Source organism: Polyergus mexicanus, unplaced genomic scaffold (assembly GCF_030449975.1).
Source record: "Polyergus mexicanus isolate NDT 795.1 unplaced genomic scaffold, iyPolMexi1.0 SCAF_20, whole genome shotgun sequence".
In the NCBI taxonomy this organism is placed as follows: Eukaryota; Metazoa; Arthropoda; class Insecta; order Hymenoptera; family Formicidae; genus Polyergus; species Polyergus mexicanus.
The window spans coordinates 3,758,452-3,773,341 of record NW_027223340.1 but is presented as its reverse complement, the minus strand read 5'-3'; the positions used below and the strand labels follow the sequence as shown (position 1 = coordinate 3,773,341).

At 37.0% G+C, this 14,890-nt stretch overlaps 1 protein-coding gene and 1 pseudogene across 1 annotated transcript; both read right to left on the bottom strand.

Moving 5' to 3' along the window:
* Window positions 1–5,251: 5,251 nt before the first annotated feature.
* LOC138941804 (fatty acid synthase-like) lies at window positions 5,252–12,818 on the bottom strand. Its single transcript, XM_070311683.1, is given in 10 exon segments — window positions 5,252–5,450; window positions 5,528–5,690; window positions 6,558–6,646; window positions 7,212–7,463; window positions 7,600–8,075; window positions 8,283–9,111; window positions 11,050–11,570; window positions 11,573–11,742; window positions 11,983–12,059; window positions 12,729–12,818. Coding segments are annotated over 10 exon segments (2,760 nt in total). The 3' UTR covers window positions 5,252–5,357.
* Window positions 12,819–14,425: 1,607 nt separating this feature from the next.
* LOC138941803 (uncharacterized) overlaps window positions 14,426–14,890 on the bottom strand; it is a 128,919-nt pseudogene continuing 128,454 nt past the window's right edge.

Sequence of the window (14,890 nt, the reverse complement as noted above, 5' to 3'; positions counted from 1 at the left end):
CATCTAGAGGAATCGAGACGGTGTTACAGTCGGACATCCCGAATCTCAGAAGAATGTCTTTGATGTACGTCCTCTGATTTATAAATATGCCCTTGTCGCTTCTGGAGAAATCCATCCCCAAACAACGTTTAAGATCGCCAAGGTCCTTTACCTCGAAGAGACTCGTTAACTCTCGTCCGAAATGATTGATTTCCTCTGGGTCGCGACACATCACCAGTATGTCGTCTACGTAGGTGATGATGATCAGGATCTCTTTCCGATGCCTCACGTAGACGCAGGGATCCCCGTTTGTAGGCTTCGCACCCAACGCTCGCAATTCCCTGTCCAGTCGTTTATTCCAGGCGCGGCCGGCTTGCTTTAGGCCATACAGAGCTTTGTTCATAAGACATACCTTATCTCCCGCTGCCAACGCGCTCAACATAGTTGTTGCCTTGATAGTCACCTGATCCTTGTTCCCTTCTGTGCGGACGAGGTACTCCAGAATCTCTTCCATCCGGTCTGGTACCTCCATGTGCACCTCCTCGTCCAGCTCCCCATTCAGGTACGCTGTTGCCACGTCATATTGTCGGATATGCATTCCGCTTCTCGCTGCAAATGCGATCGTCGATCGTATGGAAACTAGTCGCGCTACTGGCGCGTATGTCTCGTGAAAATCTTTGCCATATTGTTGGGCGTAGCCCTTCGCCATTATCCTGGCCTTACGCCTCTCCAGAGCGCCGTCTGTGCCATATTTATTTCGTAGCACGAAACGGCTACCGATTATCTTAGATGCCTTTGACCTGTCCACTAGATCCCACGTGTCCTTTCTGAGAATCGATTTTACTTCGTCAGCCATGGCCCTCGTCCATTCGGCTGATTCTGGACTGGCCATTGCTTGAGCCATTGGGATTTCGCTCAGGAAAGCGAAATTATCTTCTTCTCCGGCGTAGTTCGATGCTCCATGGACCTTGCGAGGTCTTCCAGGACGCCCGGTCCGCTCTATTCTCGGTCTGCCTGGACCTCGTCTTGATGCGTTTCCTTCACATTCTTCGCGGGTGACTCCTTCGTCGTCGTGGTCATCTTCCTCAATCTCGAGATGTAAGTCCCGGTTGTTGAGTAGATTGATCATTATGTGTGGCTCTTCGCGTTCTGCTGCGTCTGCGTCGTCTGATGAACTCAATATCTCTTGACGTGAGACATCCCGCGGGAGGAAATCCTCCCAATTATCAGTCGACTGAGTTTGAACTCCGTCCGTGAAACTGACATTCCTGGACGTCTCGATTCTTTTCTCCTCCGGTAACCATATCCTGTAGGCTTTCGATTCTGTGCTGTATCCCACGAAGATCCCCTTCCTTGACCGTGCCTCCAGCTTCCCCTTGCCTGGTGATCTGTCCATGACGAATACCTCGCTTCCGAAACGTTTAAAGATAGACACGTCCAGTGGTATTCCGAACCACTCTTCGTGGGGGGTTCTCCTTTTGAGCTTGCTAGTTGGCGACCTGTTGCGGATGTAGTTAGCCGTGTTGACGGCCTCCGCCCAGAAAGTTGGTGGTAGGCCTGACTGAATTAACAGGCACCTCGCCATTTCCGTCAGTGTTCTGTTGCGTCTCTCGGCGACGCCATTCTGCTCCGGGTTGTATGGAGCCGTCAACCGTCTCAAAATGCCGTGTTTCCTGAGCAGCTGGTCAAATTCCTGATTAACGTACTCCCGTCCGTTATCGGACTGCAGGCATTTTATCGCCTTTCCGTGCTGCGTGATCATCAGCGCTCTGAAACTTTCGAACTCGCTTATTACTTGATTCTTTTGGTTGATAAATCTTACCTCACACCATCCCAAAAAATCATCTATGAAAGTAGCAAAATATTGTTTCTTTCCGTGTGAAGCGACTCTCATCGGGCCACAGATGTCAGAATGTATGAGTTGGCCCTTGGCCGTCACTCTCTCCGAAACCTTTGGAAATGGGGTTCGACGCATCTTCCCCTGGAGACACACGTGGCACTGGAAATCTTCGTTGATGTTCTCGACATCTATTCCTTGAATAGATCCCGTTTTGATGGCCTCGCGGAGAGATTTGGCATTGAGATGTCCCATGCGAATGTGCCAATCTTCGAGGGTATTTTTCTTCGCCGTCTTCATTGCGTCGTCCGTTCCGGAGATCTTCCTGCACTCAGCGTTTGTTAACTCGGGAAAATAATAAAGTCCCCTTTCCCGTTTCGCGGTGAGTAATATTTTGTCGGCGCGGTCAATTACCTCAGCTTTCGTGTCGGTAAACACGACTTTATGTCCTTTGTCGGTAATTTTACCGACTGAGATGAGATTCGCCCGTAGGTCCGGTATGTATAGCGTATCACTAAGCTCAATCGCCTTCCGTTTACCGCTCGTACATGTTTCGAATGATGCGTTGCCTATTCCTTCAATGTCCGCGCAAGCACTGTTCGCGAGATTTAGTTTTCCGCGATTAAAGTTTCGATTGATTTGTGTGAACGATTGGATATCCTTGCACATATGCGACGTGCAGCCACTGTCAAAACACCAACCGCCTCGGTCAGCGTGTTTCCCGGTTCGAAAATCTCCGTTTCCCGACGTATCCGACGTCGCTGCAAGGCACACGCTTTCGACGCTGTTCTCGGATGGTTCTCTCGGCTTCTTTGTCTTTTGACAATTTTTCGCCCGGTGTCCGATCAGTCCGCACTTGTGGCACTTTATTTTCGAGTCATCTTTCGCACTACCGTACTTGCCCGTTTTTTCGCGTCGGTGTTTTTCCCTTTGTTGCTTCCGCCTTTCGACTTTCCGGCGAACATCGCGCTTTGCACCGAGCTCTTGTCCGTTTCCTTGCGAGCATCGTATTCCTCCGCAATTTTGATTTTAAGCATCTCGAGAGGCGGTAGTTCGTCGCGTGACGATATTGCACATCTAAAGTTTTCGTAACTTTCCGGTAGGCTCCGCAGAAGCATGACCGCCAATAGTTCTTGGTTGATCTCGACGTCCAGTTCCGACAGCCGATAGGCTATGATCTACCGTGTCGAAAAATCTTCGAGAATGATCGCGCGCGTCGCCGCCATCTTGCAGCCTTAGGGACATAAGATGATTTAATAAAGCAGCCTTTCGCGCTGGCCCTTTTGACTGGTATATTCCTTCTAGCTTCTGCCAAATTGCACGCGAGGTCTCGCATCCTTTCGTCTGCTTGATTTCGGACGGATTCATGGCAAGAATTATGTCCGATTGTGCCTTTAGGTCGGCCGCAATCCATTGACGCTCGGCTTTTGCCGACGCCGCATCGTTCCGTTGCACTTCGGGTTTTACGATTGTACCACTCACGTAACCCCACGCGTCGTTTTTTATGAGAACGGCGCGCATCTGTAGTTTCCACGTTTCGTAGTTGTCCTTGTTAAGGACCTTGAACTACGCCGGTCGCGGTCATTTTCGTGGTGCTTCACGTAACTCTCGGAATATAGTGATATCACTCGACGTCCGCCTGATTGGCGTGCTTCGCAACTTTCTAGATCTTTTATGCCGAATTTTCGCGTGACCCTGGGCCCATAACCTGTTGCGACCGAGAAACCTCTCGGGTTAGAACATACTACTGCGAAGGTCCGTGTCTCTGAGAGACAAGATAGTTAGAGCGCCACAGTAGCTCTTTCCATAACTGAGAGGTAGATAAGGTTGGATCGCACGCCGTCGGTAATTCCAACAAAAAGTAATGTAAACTGATTACCTGATTATCCAGAAATGCTATTCAGAAGAAAAGTGTATAACCACATTTCTTTATTAAATATAAGAATAAGAATCTTAATATAAAAATCAATTAAGAATGGATTATAATAGCAATAAGAGCTCAGCGCAGTATTAGGGGTGCATAAAAGTTTATTGTAAAAACAACTTAATGTAATATGAATAAGCGTAGAGCGGACGTTTCGGCTAATCTTTTAATCATCATCAACGCAATTAAAATTAAAATTAACCGGAAAATAGATATCGTAAATTTTTACAAGGAAATCTCGCGAACTCGAAAATTCTGACTTTGATGAAACTTTACAGGCATGTAGGGGATCAATAGATGAATTTAAAAATTTCCAGTTGTTGTCCAAAAACGGTTCTAAGGGGTAAAAGAAAAGCGGCTTTTTGCCTTTTTCGATATATTTCGAAAACTATTTGAGATATCAAAAAATGGTTTACACAAAAGTTTTATGGTAAAAACGATTCTATTTAACCACATAAATAAAAATTTGAAAAAAATAATTTGAAACAAAATTTTTTTTAGAGATCTTTAAAAAAAAAATTATTTTTTCAGATGTTTATTAATGCATTTGAATAGAGCTGTTCTTACCATAAAACTTTTGTGTAAAACACTTTTTGATATCTCAAATAGTTTTTGAGATATATCGAGAAAAGCAAACAGCCGCTCTATATATGAGGGATGCTTTGACCTATTAGAACAGTTTTTGGGTAGCAACCACAAATTTCTAAATTTATCTATTGACCCCCCTACATGTCTGTAAAGTTTCAGCAAAATCAGAATTTCCGAGTTTGCGAGGTTCCCTTGTTAATCGATTAACCGCAAAAACCGTACAACCAAGATCTTTCAATCGTCATGATATATTCAACCGCATCACTGCTGTTGATAGAACGGCCAACTCCTCCATTACTGGGACGAAAATTAACGAATATTGATTGGATTTTTTAACGATTTATCTTCCGATTAATATTAATTTTAATCCGTGCATTGATGATAGCTAAAAGATTAGCCGAAACGTTCGTTCTACGCTTATTTATGTTATATTGAGTTATTTTTACAATACATTTGTATGCATCCCTAATATGTTGGACTCTTACACTGGGCCATTATATCCCATTCTTAATAGACATTACTTTATATTAGCAAATTTGTGGAAATATTTAAATTAGATTAATAATTTTGAACCCTATATGTATATTAAAACTAAAACAAAATATTAATAATTAATAATAATTAATAATTAATAATAATAAATTGATAATCAAGTTTAATTATGTATTGCGTCTAGCAATCTCGTAAAATTGGAAAATGTTCCTTTTCGCCGCGTACTTATACTCGCACGGATTAGTCAATTTTTTAAAATTAATTTCTCATTAATTATGGCAAAATGATAGAAAACTTCCCTACTCGTCCTCAAACCCGCTGTACAGTGGTACCCGTGGTACAGTTATTATCGGACAAACAGCATACTCATATAAACAAATATATATAGATCTAACTTTTATTTTGTCAAATACTTTTACACGTATTCACATTTCTACAAATATTATATACTTTTTTAATAGAAACATATTTGATTATATAATTCTTCCAATAATATTCTTTAAGTGATAATTTAATATTGATACAGAGCTATTTATTTTAGAATTCTTCGTTAATAAATGGTGCCACTTTGTCCATCATTGTCATATGAGAACCTTCTACGTAATGTATTTTTACTGCACCTTCAGTAACCTAAAAATAATTTCTCTTGTAAAAAATATCTTAAAAATGATGAAAAGTGTTTGTGTACTCTTTAATCAAAAGTTTACCTTATGTAAACCATAATCCTGTTCAGGAAAAGTGATAGGCGTAAGTGTAGGTTTTAACAATATTATAGATGATTTTAAAGGTGGCAACAAAGATATATCATAATCTTGTGTAGCCAATAGATGATCGTAAACTGTTGTACATAAGAATTTTTGATTTTCAACACTTAATACATTTGTTGTGCCTCCGGAGAGGCACGGTAGTTGGGATCGTTTGCCGGAAGGAATTTGGGAATTCGGGCTCCGCCTGAGAACTTTATTTAAATAATTCGGACACTTTCCACATTAAATAAATAGATTAATATCAGATTTATTTGTGGTTTGGTTTATTTACAATGTTCCCGCACTTTCGCTCACGTCGCGTATCACGATAACGGTTATCTTAACGTGCGCGTGTCTAGAGTCGAGTTTCGGTCTCGAGACTCGCCTCTCGCTTCTTCGTGTATATTTCTGCCGACTGCGTGGCTATTTAATATTATAATAATTGATATTCGTTTTGACACTCGCGGTTGTTAGAGATATTACTCGCGTAAAGGAATAAAGATTGCCCGCGTAATATTAATTAATGATCAAGACTGCCCGCGTAATATTAATGGTAAAGACTGCCCGCCGTTCGTTAGCGGTGGGCCTTTTTATTAACTCCCTTTGGCTACCCGGGAGGGGGTCGTTTAGCGACAAGGCTGTGTGTCGTGTCGCTTGATTTTGGCAATATCCGGATGCAAGCTAAGAAGTTCTAAGTAGGACTTCTTTGCTTGCACTTTCGCAATCTCTTTATTCCTTTTTATTTCGCTTTTAAGTAGGACTTCTACGTTGCATTTTCGCAATGTCCTTCTTCCGCTTGCCCTGATTTCCGCGTTTTCGCAATGAACTGATTGCACGGTCGCTCGGGCTTAGCGCGTGGCTCGCGTTGTCAGCGCTTGTTCGGTCAACGCTCGTAGCGTGATCTGTATTCGCGTTACACGTTGAGCAATCATATAAAATAATATGTATTTAGAATAATATATTTAATAATTCGTGTATAGCCAGTTCGGGCTATAACACATTGATCTTCTCCGAAAAAAGAGCAGTAAATAGTTCTAATTTTTCCTCCCATGTACTGCAATTATTCAACTCTAACGCAGACTGTAAATAATATAAATATTGTATTTTATATAAATTCTAATAAAATAATAATCTACACTTAAAATTGAGACTATATTTTCACATTTCGGACAAACTACACGTTCATATTCTTATTACTTAATTACTTTTTCTGTATTTTTGAACAACGTAAGTCAAATTATTTTATCTTTTAATTATTAGCCATAATTTGTAGTCAAGAATTATTGTTTCAATTTGATATCCATTTTACACATGTGCTCAAAAAATAGACATTATATTTCAATCATTGTAAATATTATATAATTCTTATATACTATCATTATTATCATTCTTTCTTACTCATTGAAAACCATTTAAACGAGTCCTTCAAAGCTTCTATAATTTGTATTATATGTAAATAAGATATTACCTTATATAAGGTAAACGATATTTTATCATATAAAAGTGCATAAGGCATTCAGAATATTTTAATATTTTAATAAATAATTTTCTATACATTTTCATATATATTAATCGTATATAAACACTATTACGTAAACCGTTTTTGTAGTAAAAAATCATAATTTGGTCTCAATAATTGACTTACCATTTCATTGTCAGATTCGAGATACATTTTCATGAAATTAAGTAGAATGGCATTTTGTAGTTCTTGTTGTGAAGTATAATTATGCAATTCAATCAAAAATTTTAACCAATCAGGAGCTCCATCTATAAGTAATAACCGTCCAACGAAATTCTTAGCTTCTAATAATCTTGCTAACTCAATGGCAATTAAGGATCCAAATGAATAACCCACTATTAAAAATTCTTTTCGATCTTCCATTTTCTCCATTATGTACTAAAAAAATAAACATAAGCATATATAAGATAGTATATAAAAAACGAGTGAGAGCGTGTGTATAATCAAATATAGTTGTTTAAATACACAGCAATTTAAGTAACTATCTTAAATAGACTATTTTATAATTACGTACCGGCAAAAGATATCCTGCTGATTTCATTATTGAAGAAGTAACGTCCGGCATATTAAGTGCACCATGTTGCAAACATATCGCCAAAGATTTAATTTCCGATTCTATCAATTTATATACGCTTGCAGATCCGTCGAGTCCTGGTATAAGAAATATTATGTTTTCAGCAACTTCCCTTTTTGTATCTAGTTCTACATAAATATCTGAACTCAAATCAGAATCCTTAAGTTTTCGTGTCAATATTTCGAAACCGACTAAATTATTTGTTGCGGTTTCAATAGCATCGTACGTTTTTCCTTGTTTGATTGCACTTGTCATTTTTTTAAGTCCAGCGAAAGTGAGATTTCGAATATCTTGTTCTGTCAATAAAATATCAAATACTCTCTCCAATGTCTGTTTAATTTCTACCGCCATCATTGAATCCATGCCTAGCTCAGCCAGTAATACGTTTGGCGCAACTGTGTTTAAATTTTTCAATCCTATTTTAAAAATTATATATTTTGATATAATTTTAATCAAACATTTTTTTATCTTAACAACTATTGAAGCCTACATTTCTTGTATATTCTTTAATGCACTTTGTTATATCAATATAATATATTTTTAATAACATTATTGAATAAAAATTTTTTTTCTATAAATGTTTCGTCACAAATTTTTTATATTACAGTTGTTTACAAACTCACCCATAATATTTGCAACTGCTTCAAGTGGATTCATTGCTTGGTTAGAATTTTTTTTCTCAGCAACAACCATGCTGCTTACGATTGGCCGATCTTGTAGTAAAAATATTTCTAATGTGTCCAAACAAGAGGATATTGTTTGTTGCAATGTACCTCCAATAACAAGTTCTTCGTCATTTTCTTGCATATCTGCGACAAGCCCAACTTCACCAATTGCACCCCACTGTATAGCCAAACTATGTAAACCTTCCTTCATTCTTCTTTCACAAATTCTTTCCATTACGGAATTTGCCATTCCGTAATTTATTTGGCCTGCGTTGCCTCTTCCGCATGAAACGGAAGAAAAAACGACAAAATGTTGAAGCTGAGTGCATATTGTTCTCGATAATTCGTCCATCTTTTTCGTCGTCCATGCCTTTGACACGAAAGACTCTTCGAATGTTTGCGGGGACTGATTCTTGAATATGCCATCTTTCAACATTACTGCGAGATTGAATATAGCATCCACAGGACCTTGTTCTTCGGCAAATTTTAATATAGATTCGCAGTCTTTATATCTCGAAGTATCAATAGCTGTAACGATTTGTACATTTATACCGTAAGATTGCCATAATGTTACTCTTGATCGCTGATACCCGTTCCTTATTCCAGTTCGCGATGTGACTACAAGATTTTTTGCACCACGTAAAATCAACCAATCAATTAATTCTAGACCAAAACCACCTAGACCACCTAAAACGATATAGCATTTATGTTCCAGGCAGTAGTACCGGGGATGTGCGAGTATAGGTGCATCCAAGAGTTCATCTTCCTTATGATTTTTTACCAATATCTGCAAATAATAATAATTTATTAGGATATTGTTTCATAGTTTGAAATATATATATATATATTTCAAAATATAAAATAATATATATATATATAAATATATACAGGGTGATTCAAAACAACCTTCTGTCCTTACAATGTCATATACTTGACACTATTCTAAGACGATTTTTCCTTTGCCAAAATTTTTTTCGAGGCTTAGTTTTTAAATTATAAGCCAAAATAGTTAACGAATTACGGGCCGCATACGCGAGGCAGGCAGGAGCGGCGCAACTCACCGTCCGATGCTGGTGATTACGTGAGGCGCTCGCTGCGATCAACTGTTTGCTACATGCGATGGAGTGTATGTGTGAGAGAGAACGTATATACGTATACACACACATACACATTCTCTCTCTCTCTCTCTCTCTCTCTCTCTCTCTCTCTCTCCCTCTCTGTCTCTTTTACACCCATCGTAGCAAACAGCTGATCGCACATACGCACTCTCTTTCTCTCTCTCTCTCTCTCTCTCTCTGTCTTTCTCGCGGAATGAAAGAATTGTGCCGTTTAAGCAAATGTTAAAGGAGTATATTGTAATTAATGTAAACTAGATTTGTATTACAAATAGCTGAGAAAGCTAATAAAGATCAATCAATCAATCAATCAATCAATCTCTTTTACATCTATCGCGTGTAGCAAACAGTTGATCGCACACATGCACTCTGTCTCTCTCTCTGTCTCTCTCTCTCTCTCTCTCTCACACTAATTCTTACCTTTTATGTAGTAATTCGTTGCCCTTATACGACTCAATAAGTAATACTTCCGTATGATAGAACGAGTAACTAGCAAACTTTTTTCACTCATAAATTGTACCACTTATCGAACTTTTACGAATTAATCTACGCACTTTATCGATAAATTGAATTTATTAACGATTATAACGGTTAATCACAATCTACCGATTACTACCGATTAATTATTAAAATATCTCGAAGAAAGAAACGCGTTATTCGATGCGGAAACTGCGCGACGACAACAAGCAAGTTGTATCGGTACTAGCGTTGCCGGCATGCCGGCTGTCGGCTACCGAACAACTGAATGTATCACATTACGCGTGATCGACGCGGACGCTATCATGTGTCCCGTGATCGGCTAAAGCCTCCGACATTGTAAATTCGATAGTTTCTAAAATATAAAACTATAAAATATGAAAATATAATGACGTATAATAACATCGTTTTTTTTAATAAATTCAGTTTATCGATAAAGTGCGTGGATTAATACGTAAAAGTTCGATAAGTGGTACAATTTGTGAGTGAAAAAAAATTTGCTAGTTACTCGTTGTATCACACGGAAATATTACTTATTGAGTCGTATAAGAGCAACGAATCTCTACATACAAGGTAAGAGTCAGTGAGTGAGAAAGAGAGAATGTGTATTTGTGTGTATACGCGTATACGTTCTCTCTCACACATACACCCCATGTAGCAAACAGTTAATCGCAGCGAGCGCCTCACGTAATCACCAATATGGGACGGTGAGTTGCTCCGCTCCTGCCTGCCTTGTGTACGCGGCCCGTAATTCGTTAACTATTTTGGCTTATAATTTAAAAACTAAGCCTCGGAAAAAATTTTGGCAAAAAAAAATCGTCTTAGAATAGTGTCAAGTATATGACAGTGTAAGGACAGAAGGTTGTTTTGAATCACCCTGTATATATATTTCAAAATATAAAACAATATCTTTGTATATATATATTTGTTTTTTCTTTGTTAATATTAAATTCTCAAAAAAGGGCACACAGTTTTTGTTCTCTTTATGTTATCTTTTATATTACGTATTAAAAAAATCTGTCTTCGTTTATGTGTATATATATATATATATATATATATATCATATTTTTTGAGAATTTAATATTTCAATTCTAGTTACCCTCTATTGTACGTATACCAAAAAATAATTATACCTTGCCGATATGCTTTCCAGCAGCCATATATCTAAATGCAGCTTCTATCTCATCTTTTTCAAAAACTTTTCTGCACAATGGTTTGATAGCTCCTTGCTTTAAACCTTCTACTAGTTTATTCGACAATATCATCTTACTTTCTGGTCCGGCACAAAAAGAATTGTCTAATATTATACTGTGGAAACTAATGCCTTTTGAGAATGCAAATATTTCTAAAGGATTATTGGAAATCATATCAAACTTTCCAATTTCGAGGAAACGACCACCTTTTGCTAAGCAACGGATGGATGCTTGCAGTTTTTCTTCAGCTAAAGAATTCAATACGATATCTACTCCGCGACCCTCCGTCTTCTGGATAATCATTTGTTCAAAACTCGTGTCTCGAGAGTTTCCGATACGATCCTCGGAAATAGAGGGAAATGTTTCTCTTATAAAGTGTCGTTTCTCCATATTCCCAACCGTTGTAAACACTTCGCAACCTTCGTAAAGTGCAAGGTGAATTGCTGCTTGACCAACGCCTACGTACCAGAATGAATTAACACTTTGTCGCCTTTCTTCATTTTACCTCTCAAATACAAAGCATAATAGCATGTGCTATATACGCAAGGAACCGTGGCGGCGTCTTCCATCGTCCACTCATCAGGTATGATCCAACTGAGATATTTATCAGCTTTACAAATATTTGCGAATCCACTAAAAATAGTCATTTCTATTATTTATTATATTAAAATTACATTAAAAAAATCTTTTTTATCTTAAACATTCTGTATGTATTGTAGTAAAGTAATACAAAGAAACTTGCAAGATATAACAATTTTTTCAATTTTTTTTTACTTCATCAATAGTTTCTTTAATTTAAATAAACAAAAATATGTTAAACAGTTTATTTATAAAAAATATATTAATTGACATCTGTGCGTATCACTAACTTACCCATTTGAACACAATCCCATTATTCTTTGTCCATTTTTATTAAAACCAATAAATTCTATACGTAGATGAATGCAATTCTAACGTGATGTTTTTGTATTATTTCTCTTCTTTTGTAGTCTTTCTGTGTATTGTTAGAGAGTATCTTGCGTGTATTATATGGTAGAAAATTAGAGTAAGAGGAAAGCGAAATTTATAAATATCGTGCCGAAAATCTGTCGGGAGTTTTTGAATCCGCTATTAGTTTCCGCGAGTCACTCGAGTTATATACAATATTATGTATTTCAACGCAAAGGTCGTTGTCATTGTTATCGAGACGTATACCGGCTTCCCGCGAGCCGGCTAAAGGACCGATTCGAACCGTGTCATTTAGAACTTTTTATTATATCAGAGCGGATCCGTGGGCATGCGTAAAGTAGTTACCGGCGCATTCGAGGGAGTTCTTTAGTTGTCGCTGCCTAAATAAGTCTCATACGGCGGAAATCCTCGCGGCCGAAAAGTCGAGTTACAGCATGTAAAGGTGGGTATACACTTAGCGAACGAACACCGAACGAACAGCGAATGCGAAACGTTTTGAACGTTTTTCTCGCACGAATTGTCTTTGATGTACCGCTTCATGAGGGAATCGAGCCGAATGCGAATCGAACGTTCTGTTCGCATTCGCTTTGGCGTATATATCTGCTGAATGATAATAATGAACGTTTGCATTCGCTGTTCGTTCGGTGTTCGTTCGCTAAGTGTATACCCACCTTAAGACGCCCGGTAATTTGATACGGTAGTGCACGGTCGTGTCGATCCCCATAGAAATAACCCATACAGCACAGAACATTGCAATTCATTGCAGTAATATTACAATCTTGCAAGTTGCAATGTAATATTGTTGAGACATTATTGGAACACATAATTGTAATATTTTATGAGAATGTTACAGCAACATTTCAAAAACATAACAAAAAACAGTTTTCGGTAATCGCTAGTTCGTTTGTTTACCGCTATGCGGCGCACGTTGCGTTATCAATCCCGCATTTAAGTTTCAATCACGATAATTACATAAAGCCTGCAAAGAGCGGCTAATAAGATTAAAGTTATAACTATTTTTATCAGTTTAATTTATCCGATACAATCCCAACACAGGGAATTCAGATATTGAACTGATTGTTCAGTAATCGGATACATAAATATCCAAAAAAGTTAAAATTATTTGTTAATTGTTTACTTAAGATGTAAAATAGAGTGTAATATCTATATAAGTAAAATTTTAACTTTTATGAATGAAATTATTTAATCATTACTATTTTCTTAAACTTGTAAATTATTTATAAAATAGCGATGTTAACTAGATAACAGGAAATTGTTAAATAGTTTCCATTCCTATATAAAACCAAAAATTTAATAATAATTTTTTAATATGCACGATATTTCAGACTTTAATAAATAAACTTCGAGAATATATAAAGACATCCATGAGAGAAAAAACTCGTAATTGCGTAAATTCACAATCTTTTTTTCTTATTTCTCTTGGATGTCTTTATATATTTTCAAAGTTTATCTATTAAATTTAAAGCGTTCTGCATATTTGTAGCAACGCATTTCAATATTACAAATACATTGCACCGTAACATTACTGTAATATTACATTGTAATATTTCTAAGGGCGGACATTTCAACGTTGCCGCAGACTTGCAGTAACATTGCAGAAACATTTCGCAATTTCCATGCAATATTACAATGTTTCAATGCAAGATCTATGCAACGTTTCTGCAATCTTTCGGTGCTGTATAGGAATATGAAATTTTATTCGCTTGTAAAATAACTACTGCCATCCAAGATTATTACTTGTGCAAACTGCTTTATACTCTTGTTTCTTTTAATATATTATTGTTATTTTTATTTTAACATATCAAATGCTCATTTTGACTTCCGTGTTCTCGATTCTCAAGATCTCTCCCGTTTCTCCCGAACAACCCCCTCTACCATTGCGAGTACCCTGAGTAACTGTGGAATTTTGCCGTCGCGTTAATTATCGGTCTCGCAATTGTCTTTCGGTGTTGCTATTATCGTGAATAGTGCGGCCTGCCGTACCTGGCGCCCAACTCGGTTTAGTTTGCAAAAAATTGAATTTTCTGGACTGCGTGATCGATATTAGAAATACGCGCCGAAGGTGTGCCGTGGGCACCGAAGAATCGCCCGCCGAATGATCAAATAATTATTAATTAAAAAGACGGTTACAATATACAATATATAATGCGATATAAGTAAATAATATTGTTAAGAAATTTTATCTTGTCGCTATAATATAATAATCCAATGATTGATAATAATTAAATGCGATCTTAATTAACAGTTTTATTGATAAGATATTTGAATAAATATAACTATAATATTTTATTGATAAGATATTTGAATAAATATAACTATAATATTTTATATTTACATACGTTATATTTTATGTATCGATCATTATACGAAGTATAGGCAAATACGAAAAAGAAGTCTTCAAAATATTTACTAAAGTTGACAAATTTACCTCAATGAAATTCCCAGCTTGAAACATGACTGGAGTTTGTGTTTGCATAAAAATGAAGACTAGATTTTTCGACAGTGTGATAGGAAATTCATACCATGTATTTTGATAAATAGAGTAGCCTATATCTTCCATTTGGAATTCTAAATAATTTCCGATAAAACTGTACATTGATAGCTTTACAAAACAAATAATTTGTGCCATTAAACTTTGTCCAATCATAACAGTATCTTTGTTTTTCAATGCTATAATAAATTGAAGTCCTGGAAAAAAAATATTTGCCTGTTAAATATATAGATTTTCTTATAAAACTTAATTTATAATACATTAATAACAGCAATAGGCTCAGTTTACAAATAATTAAGTGGAGAAACTGACAAATAAGAG